The following is a 13,943-nucleotide window of genomic DNA, read 5'->3' as shown; positions in this document are numbered from 1 at the left end:
TACCGATTGACAAGGTTATCACATATCTCTCTCGTAAAATAAAAGAATGAAAGGATGAGTCCTTTATATGTTAATATATATGGTAAAAACAAATTAATCACATATTCGAAAGTTTACTGCTAATAAGTGAAGCTGTACAGGAGTTTAATCATGAAGACCGATTAACTCACAAACATATATGGATGAAGTAAATATCATATAATGTCTGCTTATGGACATGAAAGTACGAAAGAAAGAAATAAAATATTTTGAACAGTCGCAACTCTTGACCTCTTATAAAAACTGAAGTTAATTTTATTGTGGTTAGTGAAATATACTTTAAAAGAATCAAGTATGGCTTACTAGGTGAAAGTTGTAATACGTCAATATGTACAACTGTACAATGTTTGCGAATACCACTTTTAATAGCTTACAAAAATAGCAATGACAGCGGAAGTAAGGTAAGTGTGTCATTAACTTTGCAGGTCTGATCTTGATAGTGGAACAAGATACGCTATCCAGAATATTGTATTTGCATGACTTAAACTGCTTGTAGACAAAAGCATGACCAATGGTACTGACCGTTTAAATTGGATCACACAAGTGTGTCATGTTGCATAACCTTAGGTCGTGATGCATCAATAAACACGGTTTTATCTCACTATCTTTGAGAATTTAGAGCTAGAGTCTTAACACAAGAAGATAATGTTTATCTATGATCAAAACATTGATGAAAATATCAATTCAAATAAATGTCATTCTGAAATTATGAGTTATACATAAGTTTAAGTAAACTACCTTCAATGAATTTTGAGTTACAGTCCTATATAAAGATTAGTGTTCACAACCTGAGTTTGATCTTGATCTTGCTGTGTTGAACATGCTATTGATATACACGATAGGTACCCTTGATACTATGATTTTACAGATGTAAACATTTGATTCCATAATCGTTATCAAACGCTTATGTGAGATACTTTGGACACACAACAATATATCGATCTAAGACCCAAGACCTGGCTTAACAGATAGATCTATGAAAGTGCCAACAGCATGTCATGAAGTACACTTATTCCAAATTTGATGTCTATTATTCCATTCTAACATGTGCAAGTTACAGCTCCAAACAAATGTATTACTATCTATTTCTGACCTTCAGATGAGAACCATGAAAGTGGCAAATTTAAAACTATTGTCTTTCATATGTGCAAAGGTTTACCAGTTTTCATATCACTACTACTTCTAGCAGAGTCCGAGTTACAGACATCTCTTGCTCTGAAAACCTTTACAAAAAAAAATCATCCAATTAGTAGGCTAGTTTCACGCAGATTAATCTTGGAAGAATTTGTATGTTACACTAGTATCCAGACACACTGATTATACACTTTCTTTGTTATCATTAATGACACTAGAAATATTATCTGATTATGTAGATAGCACACACCGCAGTCATGCAATCATATCAAGGTCCAAAAGATAAATGCGCTTTCACTCTGCACGTTAATTTCCAGTACCGAGAGCTTATCCCATTAAATCGAATAGATGCCCATTACCAACTGATATATAACTGTCGTTGTGATTTAAATTTGATGTACACATTGATTCAAAGTCAAGCTATCAGCTAGATGATTCGGTAGAATGACAAACATTGGTAGGTTTGAGACGCCCTTCTTTCTCCTGTATCAACATACATCAAGTCATTTGCTGCTTGTTTGAAGAGTGTAGTTCCGTTGCATCTGTTGTAGTGTCTGTTACTTTTTCTTTCTCCATCTCCTTCATGAAACTAATCCCATCTGTATAGACGGTTTTTCCACAAAACACATTCCTTCTCCTGGGATGTTGGTCTTTGACACTTAATTATCATCGTCTACGGTAAAAACAGCATTTGTTCGAATATTTATACCTTATTTTTGTCGGCTATTTATAAACTCGAAAGCAACATCGACGCTCATCAAAATACGAAAATTTGAATTTCATTACCTATGTATACCCAAATGTTTAACGGTGCGTTATTCATCAGAAAATTGTATATTATAAAAGCTATAGTTCTTTCTGGCAGTTTGTATTTGTTATAGTATGCAGTAGTTCTCCTCTAAAAGATTTAATTCATTGTTGTGAAGGATATCCATGAAACTAAGATACTATCCCCCAATGATTATAAAAAACGGTTTGATTGTGGTCAGATGCCAGTATCATTCCGCATAATTATGAATGTTATATTGTTTCAGAGAGGAACATGCCTAGGCGAAACTACAAATATTCAATGCAGACAATTTCGGGTTCAGGTTTCAAATACGAAGGTATCGTCAGGAATGCGATTTTTGCAGCTTCAAGTTTGTTATGGAGAAAATGTAAGTAGTAGGTGCTCTTGTTTCCAGAGGCCATTTTTGTTGGATTCTTCATATCAGATTTGTGCATGTACTATCCCTGTTTTAGAACTAGTTTATAGAATAAATAGTACTTCACCATATTCAAAGAAAAGCATGTTTATTAAATATATTCAAAATGATGAAACGTATCGGATAAACCACTGTTTTATTTTGTATCACATTTGATTCAGTGTTTGGAGTAAATTTGTTTTTCTAGACTAGGATCCAATATTTAATGTCCACGTGTTACAATCAATGGAATACATCATTTGACCTGTGTACCTTATGTAACCTAATAGAAGTTTGTTAAATTACACTGACATATTAATATTCGATATCATGTTCATTCAGTAGGATAATTCTTTAGCATTCTTAAGTGGCAACTGAGTACATAATATACCGACATTATTAAAAACCGAAACTGATATTTTGAAATTTTATCGCTTGTAGGTCTTAACATATATGAATACGGCGTCTACAAGTTATTTTCATAATCTTTTAATATTGAGAAATACTCTAAACAGTCTATTCTCAGTATATTTGTATTAGTGGCTTTCATGATTGATAATCTAGCCAAAATGAATAAACAGGGCTGAGTACTGTGGATGTATATTTACGTTGCATTAGTACTTCCAGATGCTTAAGTATCATTGCCTCACATGAGGATACTAGTGTCCAGTTAATTGCTTTTATATTAACAGGTAATGTTAAATGCATCAAAAGTTGTGGAGGTGTTTATAGTTTCTTTTGAAAGCTGAAATCTGAATAGAGAAAAATCTCACAATCTACTATTAGTTGCACAAATAGAGTTTGCACTGCCAGCACTATTATAACATGCTTAAGGTAGAGAGGATAAGAATGAATTATAAATTGATATTTTGAAATTTTATTTGCAGTTTGAAGCTAGGAAGACTGTCATTTATGTGACAGTTAATCTTGGGCTTGACGAAAGGGGAATACCAGCTAATATACAAAAATTAGTCATCACTTACGTTCGCAGCGTCAGATCTATGAACGGAAAACAGAATCAGAATATTTTAATACACACCAAGTAAATAGAACTGTAGGAAATAAATGCAAGTATACTGTATTCACCTAGGATCTTGCTGATACCAAAAGAAGAGGTTTGTTTTGAAAATGAAATAACCATAAAGAACAATACTTTTGCAGTAGTTGTATCCTTCTTCAGTGTTGCTTCTGATGACATATGAACGACATATTTCCATTTAAATTTATGTATAACACTATTTAAAGACACCTTATAGTAATTAATGTATATCCGTGTAACATGTGAAAATACTGCTTAAGATTTATCTTAATTCGTACACTAAAAGCAAGTCACTTATTACAGAGGGTGCAACACAGAGCAAGCTGGACGATTGTACAACGTATTTTCTGTGCTTCATCATCTGGATGAGACGGAGTTTTTTGACTTGGAACTGTCTTTAAAGATTGCTAGAATACAAAGGGTATTCAGAGTGGATAGCTTTGTAAGTAAACCATGTCAGAGATGCATTTTGACATTGTATAATTCAGTGTGTACATGACGTATGTATCGTATTGAATTTATTAGTATAAATACTTTGTTTTGTTATGATTGAATATAACACCTCGTAAATACATGAATACACACCATGTATGACACTATTTGTTCTTACCAAGCTCACTAATCAGAAACAAATGAATTAAAACATTAACATAACTTAGCGGACTGAGTTTAACATGCAGTACTTATTATTTCCATTTGGTCCTAAAAAAAATAATATAAGCCAGGAAAGATTACACATTTTAATTATGTATCTTTTCAGGAGAAATATAAATTCCTACACGATGTAGTCTGTCATTATATATTATACTCATGAGAGGTAAGTATGTGATATCAGTGTCATCGAACTTGTAGCAAGATGTTTCTGGTAACTTTAAATCATGCCTAATACATTTTCCCGGAAATTTGTTTAGTTAAGTAGTTTAGCCTTCAGTCACTAAATATCTTGGCCCTGAGATCGCTAACTATTGTCATTATGTAGAATAACAGACACTGAATGTAGATAAAAGTGATATTTTCTTAAATTACTAAGAACCAATAATAGTTTCTAATTCTCTAATGTCTTGAACAACTTCTAAAACACAGTGGCACATGTCATAATCATAGCTGTATGGAACAGTGCACAGATTTTATTCTTCAACTGCAATTTATCATTATCCATCACATATGCTTTCTATTCATCGTGTCAATCAAATTTGTCTCTTGCGAAAGCTCTAGTAGTCTTTCCGAAAGATAACAAGACATTAAAACTCAACAAAAGTATATAATAATCTTTGAGTTATATTATAGACATGCTGGATTATATCCCATCCTTATATGGTTATAACAAAGGTGTAGAGTTTGCAAACTTTTTATATTTTCTTTACATGCAATAGCAATGTCAAGAAAACAAGGGAGAACTCGTCTCTCATATGGACAAAATTATTTTGTATTGATTTCTTGTAAGTTGAATGAATTGTCATTCAGTGCATATCATTATATATTTACTCAAGCTCGTGTTAATGTCCTTCAGAGCCTGCAGTTATTATTTGCTCAGATCCAATATTTGATGGTAAGAAGATTAAAAATGATTTTTTTCTATTCAAAATTTAAAATAGTTCCATGTTTTTCTTCTGTTCATGTAATAGTACTAATATTGGTTTTAAACAAAACAACATTGAAAATAAATGCGTCAACTTTGTGATTTGTTTGTGATCCTTTGTTGATCCACTCTTTAAAATAGACAAAACCAGTTTTAAAAGAATTTGAAAAGAAATGAATATCATACTTTGATCATTGTTATGTTTATATGAGATAAATATTGCATAATTTATGCTGAATTTATGTACAAAGTAAACATATATCTGTTGTTTCTTGTTTTGCTTACTATCCATGTCTTTACATGGAATAAACGTTAGAATAATAATGACTATTAAACAAAGTACAAACATTTTATCCCGTTTTAATGAAGGCACTAATGTTATTAATACTAGCACAATTAGCCACAGAAAGATAATGAAGATGAGGAGGATGAAATAGATAAGTCTGCTAGGGTGTTGCAGGAGGTGCTGCTGATGTAATGCTACCATCAAAATTCACCGTGATGATAAAAAATGAAAATTTCAAATGGGATAAAGTACTGCGGTATTAACTGGTGCTATTAAATCATAGGATTATGATTAAGATAGGAAGTAAAACGCACCATCAAGCCAATGAAAAATTATTCTGCGTCATAATGATAATGAAAACGTCACTCAAATATCAGAAATAGACACGAAGTACAATATTATTGAGACTCGAACTACAACAGTATTGTATAGCAATAAACCAATATATAAGTTCTAGAAAGAAGGTACAAAAATAGAGTATTGCTTGCTTTGATAGATACATAGATCAGAATAGAAAGAAAATAGAAAATATTAACATATTGCAACTGAAGTACATATACAAAATAACTTATACAGGCCAAAGAATATATACCATCTTTTATCTTTCACATATTTCAGGGTATCAGCTGTTCAAGTGTGATGTACGTAGAAAACGTGTTTGGATTCTCACTATTGAACTGGATTTTGACTACTAAATATATTATCTTCTTTACTTGCTTGCATATATGTGTAATTTTTTATGCTTAACAGTAAATTAAAAGAATGAAGCCAATGAAATATTTAGGTAATTTGAAAATATTAAACTAACAAACAGCAATACACAAATGTAGAAAAGTATCTGCTAATATTTAGCTGTTATGCATAAAAGAGGATATACTAGAGGGCGGACCTGGAAGGTATTGCTTTAAAGTAAAGACAAATTAAATTAATGACAGTGACAGATTGTATTTAATATCAACCTCAGTATCTTTTGAATATTGGAGCACATTCAGCACTAACGTCAATGGGCAAGTTGATTATGAACTGCACAATAATAGAAAAGCATCGCTTCATACAAGGGAGAGTGTGGCAGACTATGGATAATTCGGTAAACTTGCCGACGACCATGACAGGTTTTTTTCCAAAGATATACGTCTGAACATGTATAACCTGGACATTCTTCTCTAATTAATACCTTTGTGTGAACCTGCTAATTATTCATGTTGTCCAATTTTATTCGTATTTTACACCAGCAAATTCGAGTGTTCTCAGAAAACAATCCAAGAACTACACAATTATGAAAAAATTGCAATGAATTGTATATACAACAGTTATTGAGATCAATTAAACACGAAGTACTTAATATATACTGTCTTTTCAATTTATCTTTCTAATCTTCCATTGCATTAATTTATAGGTTTTACAAGCGAGTTGAAATGGACGGTATTAATTTAAACTAAATCAAATTAAATTTATGACAATGACAGCCTGTATGTAGTATCAAAGACCAACGGTCAATATAAAATGTATTCTATGAATTATGCAAAACACGCACAACAAGGATCAGCGTATACGTGTCTTGAAATCTTCTTAATTGAGAGAGACAGAGAGAGAGATATATAGAGAGACAGACAGAGAAAGAGAGAGAAATTTCCATAAACACTGCCACTTATAAATCTTTCCTAATGCAATTTACACTTCTTGAAATATACATCATTTTTTAGTCCCTCAAAATCGCAAGAAGACTGAAAAGCTGCAGATGTCCATCAAATAGACAATAACGTACGCATGCCTCTCAAACAATCACATCCAAAATCTGTTTGAACGAATAAGGCATTCTTTTCAGCAATACTCATCAAAACGCCTTTCCACGAGGTTCTATGCTGGAGAAATAGATGATATGCACAGATTCTACAACGCACTGAATCAACAGATAGTTCCATTATTGGTATCAATCTTGATGCGAATATGGGAGTTTAATTCTTCCTCTTTTTCCTCTTGACGTTAAGTTTAGAAATAACGTGTATATTTAGGCTAATGATACAAGTATATTTTGTATTTAAGGAATTAAGGAGGGAGCGCCGACATTATTCTACATCAAGCTTGCGAAGGGAAGTTAATATATAGCATGTCTACAGACAGTCAGACAGATATATGTATGTATGAATGAATGTATGTATGTATGTATGTATGTATGTATGTATGTATGCATGAATGCATGCATGCATGTATGCATGCATGCATGCATGTATGTATGTATGTATGTATGTATGTATGTATGCATGAATGCATGCATGCATGCATGCATGTATGCATGCATGCATGCATGTATGTATGTATGTATGTATGTATGTATGTATGTATGTATGTATGTATGTATGTATGTAATTGTTTCCCCTAGAATAACATGTGGAGATATAAAAGAATTTACGGTATTTCCCCCTCCCCCGATAATTGTAGAATTTCTAACACATATCTAAAGATTAACGTTTTGAATAAACCTTACTGATATTGCAATATAAATCCATCGATGGAAATGTTAATGTGCCTGTGGTGGTCCGTGTAGTGGTGATTTGCCAACTGTCTTTTGCTGGATCACAATAATACAATCCAAGAAATTATCCTTATTTGAAATTTTACTGTTAAGCTAAATATATCTTAAAGATTGTTTTTAAAGCACTGTGTATTTCCGGGAACTTAAATTAATAATTTGAATTAATAAATTCCAGCACAAGTGGAATACTGGACGAAACAATAACTGATTCTGCTCACATCGTACAGTATGAATGAAACATTTCTAGATAGACAAAATTATATAGTTCTGTACTTGATCCTAGGTCACAATTATCATTTTCTAAGAAACACTATTACTCAATGTAAAAAGTAGTGAACAACAGGTTGTCCCGGTATTTCATTTGGAATTTCCAATGTTCTTGATTCAGATTGAGATAACATGTTGTTTACAAAACCAATATCAATCATTTAGGTCAGGTAGAAAATGACCTTGATTTTGGACACGATCAAGTTCAAAATACAGTTATCCATAGCATATATAATAAATAAAGAACTAACAAACGATGAACATTAAATATATAGACAAGCCCACGCATCCAATTCAATCAAACTTAACTCAACTATGCCGATGATTATTGACCAAGGCCGCTTATCAAATGATGGACGTTGTTACAAATGATTAGATCTTGGTCTCCACCTGAAGTACAGTCTGATCAGCCTCTCTAGCGAAGCTGCATATATTCATTACAATAAACACAAGGGTCCACTAATCTTGTATAATAGCAGTGTCTTCAGAACACAATCCCCCAGAATACCCATAGAAAATTTGATGGCGATTATTTCGAGGTAAATTGGCAGTAAAACAGCGTGGCCAGATGCTGGTTGAACTAAGAGATTTGTTGCATGATGCTAGGTTTGTTTTAGAAATGAAGATGAATGCAAACAAACTCAAGCCTCTACACTTAACCCATGAATCCAACAACAAGACATTTCCATTCGTTAGAGGGCTTACAAACAAAACTGACACTTTTAAGATAAGAAACTTTATGAATCACCAGTCAATATGGAACGTTGAAATAAATACCAATGTAGTTATATTCTTTCTGTTTAAGTTCCAAATCTTGCTAACCGCCAGAAAGGAATACACGTGCACTCAATTTTTGCCAAGTACCTATAGTTAGGGACGGATTATTGACTGTTTAGTCGACCATGTTGGTGCCTTTCTTAAGTTAAAGAGACAAAAATTCCAATACAATATTTTGTTCTCAAATCAGAGCAAGAATACTGTTATCTCTTGGGGGTAATTTTTTCTTCTTCAGAAAACATAGTGCCCTTGGAAAGTAAACAGCTGTTTCCTTCCTTTTAAGTTCAGTACTTATATGTTTGTTTTGTTTCAGCAATATTCATGTGATGATTGTTATGACGATGATATTAATAATGGTGTAGCAAAATCCATAGTATTTTGTTGTACTAATTACTCGGTCCACTCCTTCAATACTTCGCAACGTCGTGGTCAGGTTTGCTGTCCACTATATTGAGTGTTGACTTGTACCTCTGATGGATGCCAGGATTGTCGCAATGATGCCACGACGTTTGTCCTATGGCGACCGTACTATGTGCTATATGCTACCAATGAATAAACCAGATCACGAAAGACAAGGATCGAACCAATCAATCTAATTAAAATATTTCATATAATCAGTAGATCCTACAGGCACCAAAAATATAATTCTTCTTGTGGTAACCATTGGAATTTTAGGCCCGCTTATTTCTTTAAATTCTTTTCAGATCAGTCATTGCATTTTATGCTACCAAAAAAGCGTTATATTCCGAATGATGGCTTTACTTTCACAAACATGAAAGTTGCAATTTGATTGATAAATGGAAAGGTCACTGGACTTGGCCGTTTATTGCTGATCTCCTTTGTGGTAGAGAACTACATTTTTGACTAGACCGACATTCCTAATAATGCGTACAATTATGTTAAACTGAAACCATACTTTTTATAAAATAAATACTAGCTAGATCCAGAGAATTAGAGATAAATTTAAAGAATATTTCAATGAGCCTGGATTGTCATTACTTTCTTAGCAGTGTAACGACTAAATAATATGTATAAAAGGTCAAGAAAATGCATTTCTTATTAAATTGATCAATTAAGTTATAGATACGTTTTTATATTATAATGGTAGAATACTTCCTTTCTTACGAAAATGTGAGAACGACATCGAACAATCGTTATGCATGCTATATGATATTAACTGCGATCTCATTACCGGTTGCATTTGATTTAATTGTTATCATTCACACGCATACACAATACAAACTGGACTTTGATCAGTCGCCGGCAAGATTTATAAAGCTTTCCAGATATTTTACTGTGACAGCTTTCGTTGTTTGCTCGTGTTGTTCCTGGTTGCTTGTTTGGGGGATTTTAATTCGAGACATCGGTGTTCCACAATGAATTCTACTACTATCTCTTCCTGGTTGCTTGTTTGGGGGATTTTAATTCGAGACATCGGTGTTCCACAATGAATTCTACTACTATCTCTTCCTGGTTGCTTGTTTGGGGGATTTTAATTCGAGACATCGGTGTTCCACAATGAATTCTACTACTATCTCTTCCTGGTTGCTTGTTTGGGGGATTTTAATTCGAGACATCGGTGTTCCACAATGAATTCTACTACTATCTCTTCCTGGTTGCTTGTTTGGGGGATTTTAAGTCGAGACATCGGTGTTCCACAATGAATTCTACTACTATCTCTTCCTGGTTGCTTGTTTGGGGGATTTTAATTCGAGACATCGGTGTTCCACAATGAATTCTACTACTATCTCTTCCTGGTTGCTTGTTTGGGGGATTTTAAGTCGAGACATCGGTGTTCCACAATGAATTCTACTACTATCTCTTCCTGGTTGCTTGTTTGGGGGATTTTAATTCGAGACATCGGTGTTCCACAATGAATTCTACTACTATCTCTTCCTGGTTGCTTGTTTGGGGGATTTTAATTCGAGACATCGGTGTTCCACAATGAATTCTACTACTATCTCTTCCTGGTTGCTTGTTTGGGGGATTTTAATTCGAGACATCGGTGTTCCACAATGAATTCTACTACTTCGAGATGATGAGTAGTAGTTTGGGCTGCTATCAAATTATCGAAATGCGAAATGTTATAACACTAAGTCAAAATATCGACATACCAACTCCAAACGTAGGTTAAAATGCTCATTTTATTTCGTTAATAATTATTCTAGAATAATACCATCCTATCATAAGCCAAGTAAAATGATTAATAAAGTAACAGTTCTCAGCTTGCATCTTTTCCGACTAACCCCTCTTTCTCCTACGTATGTGTGCGCTTTCGTGCCCATCTATATATTTTTTTGTCTATAAGTATATATTTACTCTTTAATATTCTATTCGTATAGTTATTCGCACAAATATCAACCAATTCCCATCTACTATGATTAATTTCTTATTTAGCTAACCATCTGTCTAGCTATTCAGTATTCCATTTATAGCCTATGTGTGTTACTTTCAAAGAGTGTATGTTTTACACCTAACTAGACAATATTCAGTTTATACGTCCTAATATGAAGAAATGAAAGTATATATAAAGGCTTAGGTTGTTATCTCACGGGAAAACAATCTGTATAAAAGGAAAGAGAAAAGAAATTAATCGGTTTATCTTGACTCGTTTGACTCGGTGGTTGGTGATTAGTTTCAATTTTACAGTTATAAGAGTAAACTTCCTTATAGCAATCAATGTAATGCACTATAAATTATCGTCTCTATATAAAACGATGTGTATGAACCGGAACATATCAGTGTATTCAATTCAAACATGTATCAAAAAAATTATATTTCATTTGCTCAGAACATATTTCAAACATTATAAAACGAATCAAACATTAATGTATCGTTAAAATGAAATAATAACTTTCGGGGAATAAGATATGTAGTGCTGTCAGCTACTAACTACATAACATATATTATACATGTTTTATGCTTTTAATTTGTAAATCAAATAATTTTACTGGAGATTTTACAATATAGCAAGATGTAATTGACAGTTTTCATCATTTTATTAGTTCCACTTAGAGGTGTCTTCGAGATCACTTCACGCTCAGTCAGTAATCAGGTTCTTTTTTCACGTCAGTATCTAAGTCTTTTTACAGAAATATAAATTAACTGTTCATATTGTTGTCCTCATGATCATCTGCAGGAATTGGAATCTGTACATTCAGCTTTCCCGCATGATCAACATATTTTACAAACATTTTATTTCAAGATTGTTTGAATATTTTATGTTCTGATTTACTGACATGCTGAGTGCGACACGCAAGAAGCATTAAGAGATCTATTTTTATTTAACCTCTTCTTTTCTTTGAACCACTTTATCTTATCCGAATGTTAAGTGTAGTGCAGGGCGGCTCTAGGACAAGGTGAACGAGGCAACCGCCTTTGGCCCCGAGCTAACTCGCAATGCAGTTTTTTTGCTGTTGGCCCCGCACTCATCGCTAGCTGCATTGGGATCCGCATGCTGCCTAGCGCACCACACATTCTAGGGCCGGGCCTGGTGTAGTGTAAACGACATATATATAGATACACTAAGTAACACTATCTATGATATCTTGGAATCTTTAAATTTTGATAGTAATCTCAAGGAAGTTTTACAGTTGGTGAGTCACACTGGGCGTAGACAACTTGGTGTAACATGAAATTTCGTCAACACATCCCCATTTCACCGCATTAATGTAGTTCAGCCTGCATCGTGCGCAGGGGCGTGGGATCATATGGAGGTGGGGGCTTGGTGTACAAGCTGGATCGTGGAGAGACTACCAAAGAAGAAACAAAATACCTTTACTCATCTTCCATTGAGCGAAGTTAATGATGACAAATAAACTTCAAATAAATTTAAGACCTTGTTCGTATTGAATAATATTGCATATATAACAAATTTTTGTCTAGTCACAATTTCCAAAATTTCATGTTGTTTTATTATTTACTTATTTATTTCCTTCAGTGCTATTATCAGCTCTCTTTATTGCAGAGAACTTCATAAGTAAGTTAGTGTGTAAGGATCCCTAGTGACACTTTTTGAGAAGAAACATACATATGCGTAAGATATAAGACCTTTCTTATTAATAGCATTATACTCTTTTCAAATAGATATAAAGCTATCGTGTTCAAGACAACGTGTGTATTGTGTAACTCTATTATCAACCAGACTGTTTGAAGGTATTGTTGATACATCTTGTCAAGTTATATTCTGGAATGAGTAATGATAATGAATTATTACGCAAAAACTGTCTTGCTTGCCATCATAATATATATATATATATATATATATATATATATATATATATATATATATATATATATATATATATATATATATATATATATATATATATATATATATATATATATATATATATATATATATACACGTTGGCCCAAGCTCCTACCTTCATGCAGAACAAAGGGTGTTCAAACAATACAAATTAAATATACATAACAATACATACTTGCTCCAAATGCATCAATAAAGTAAACATTATAGGATCAACTGGATTGGTGAAATAGATGTCGTTTTCAGTTCCTCCGTCAATTGTGATGTAGCTTTCCATTCGCAAGTTCAAAATTTGCGCTGCAAAAACCTTAGAAATTACGTTTAATTGTTTTTATATTATATCTTTCCTTGAAGCCATTGCATCCTGTAAATTTACCTATATATCTCTTTCGACTAAACTTTCTTCCATTCCTCCAAAATTCTTTTAAACAACGCTGCAAAGATTTCATTGACTAACTTCGATTGTCTTATTACACAGGTCAAAAAATGAACAAATATTTTAGTTCTCTAAGGTATAAAATAAAAAGTTATGGGGAATTTGCAGTGTTGTGAATTAGATACTAAATAATCCTAAAAGATCTCTCGCATGTAGAAAGTATAGAGTCGAACTGTGTTTCATATCAATTCCAATCTTATGTATTCCGATATAACCATTAGCCGGTGTGGTAACAGTCTTGATGCATCGCAATGGTATTATCCAGAGTGGTTATGAATGAATTCACTCTAATTCCAAAGTAAAACTTTCGTCGAAAACGTGAACGAGTACGTCGTAATTCCAATGAACACAAATTTAAATAAATCTCAAATTACAATTGAAAACAATTAAAAGACTGAT

The 13,943-nt window shown here is 33.0% G+C and overlaps 1 protein-coding gene across 2 annotated transcripts in view; it reads left to right on the top strand.

Moving 5' to 3' along the window:
- LOC149803418 (uncharacterized) overlaps positions 1-6,584 on the top strand; it is a 53,469-nt gene extending 46,885 nt beyond the window's left edge. The window contains exons 11-14 of one of the 2 annotated variants that reach the window (XM_089951411.1): positions 2,208-2,330; positions 3,245-3,838; positions 4,157-4,213; positions 5,880-6,584. In XM_089951411.1, the coding sequence (XP_089807537.1) occupies positions 2,208-2,330; positions 3,245-3,403 (282 nt within the window). In that variant the 3' untranslated portion in view covers positions 3,404-3,838; positions 4,157-4,213; positions 5,880-6,584. Of the gene's footprint in view, positions 1-2,207; positions 3,839-4,156; positions 4,214-5,879 lie in introns of those variants that run through there. The other variant, XM_089951410.1, reaches the window with a different exon arrangement.
- Positions 6,585-13,943: the final 7,359 nt, after the last annotated feature.

Source organism: Sinohyriopsis cumingii, chromosome 3, assembly GCF_028554795.1.
Source record: "Sinohyriopsis cumingii isolate HCF-2022 chromosome 3, ASM2855479v2, whole genome shotgun sequence".
NCBI classification, from domain to species: domain Eukaryota; kingdom Metazoa; phylum Mollusca; class Bivalvia; order Unionida; family Unionidae; genus Sinohyriopsis; species Sinohyriopsis cumingii.
This window is presented reverse-complemented; position numbering and strand designations above follow the sequence as displayed.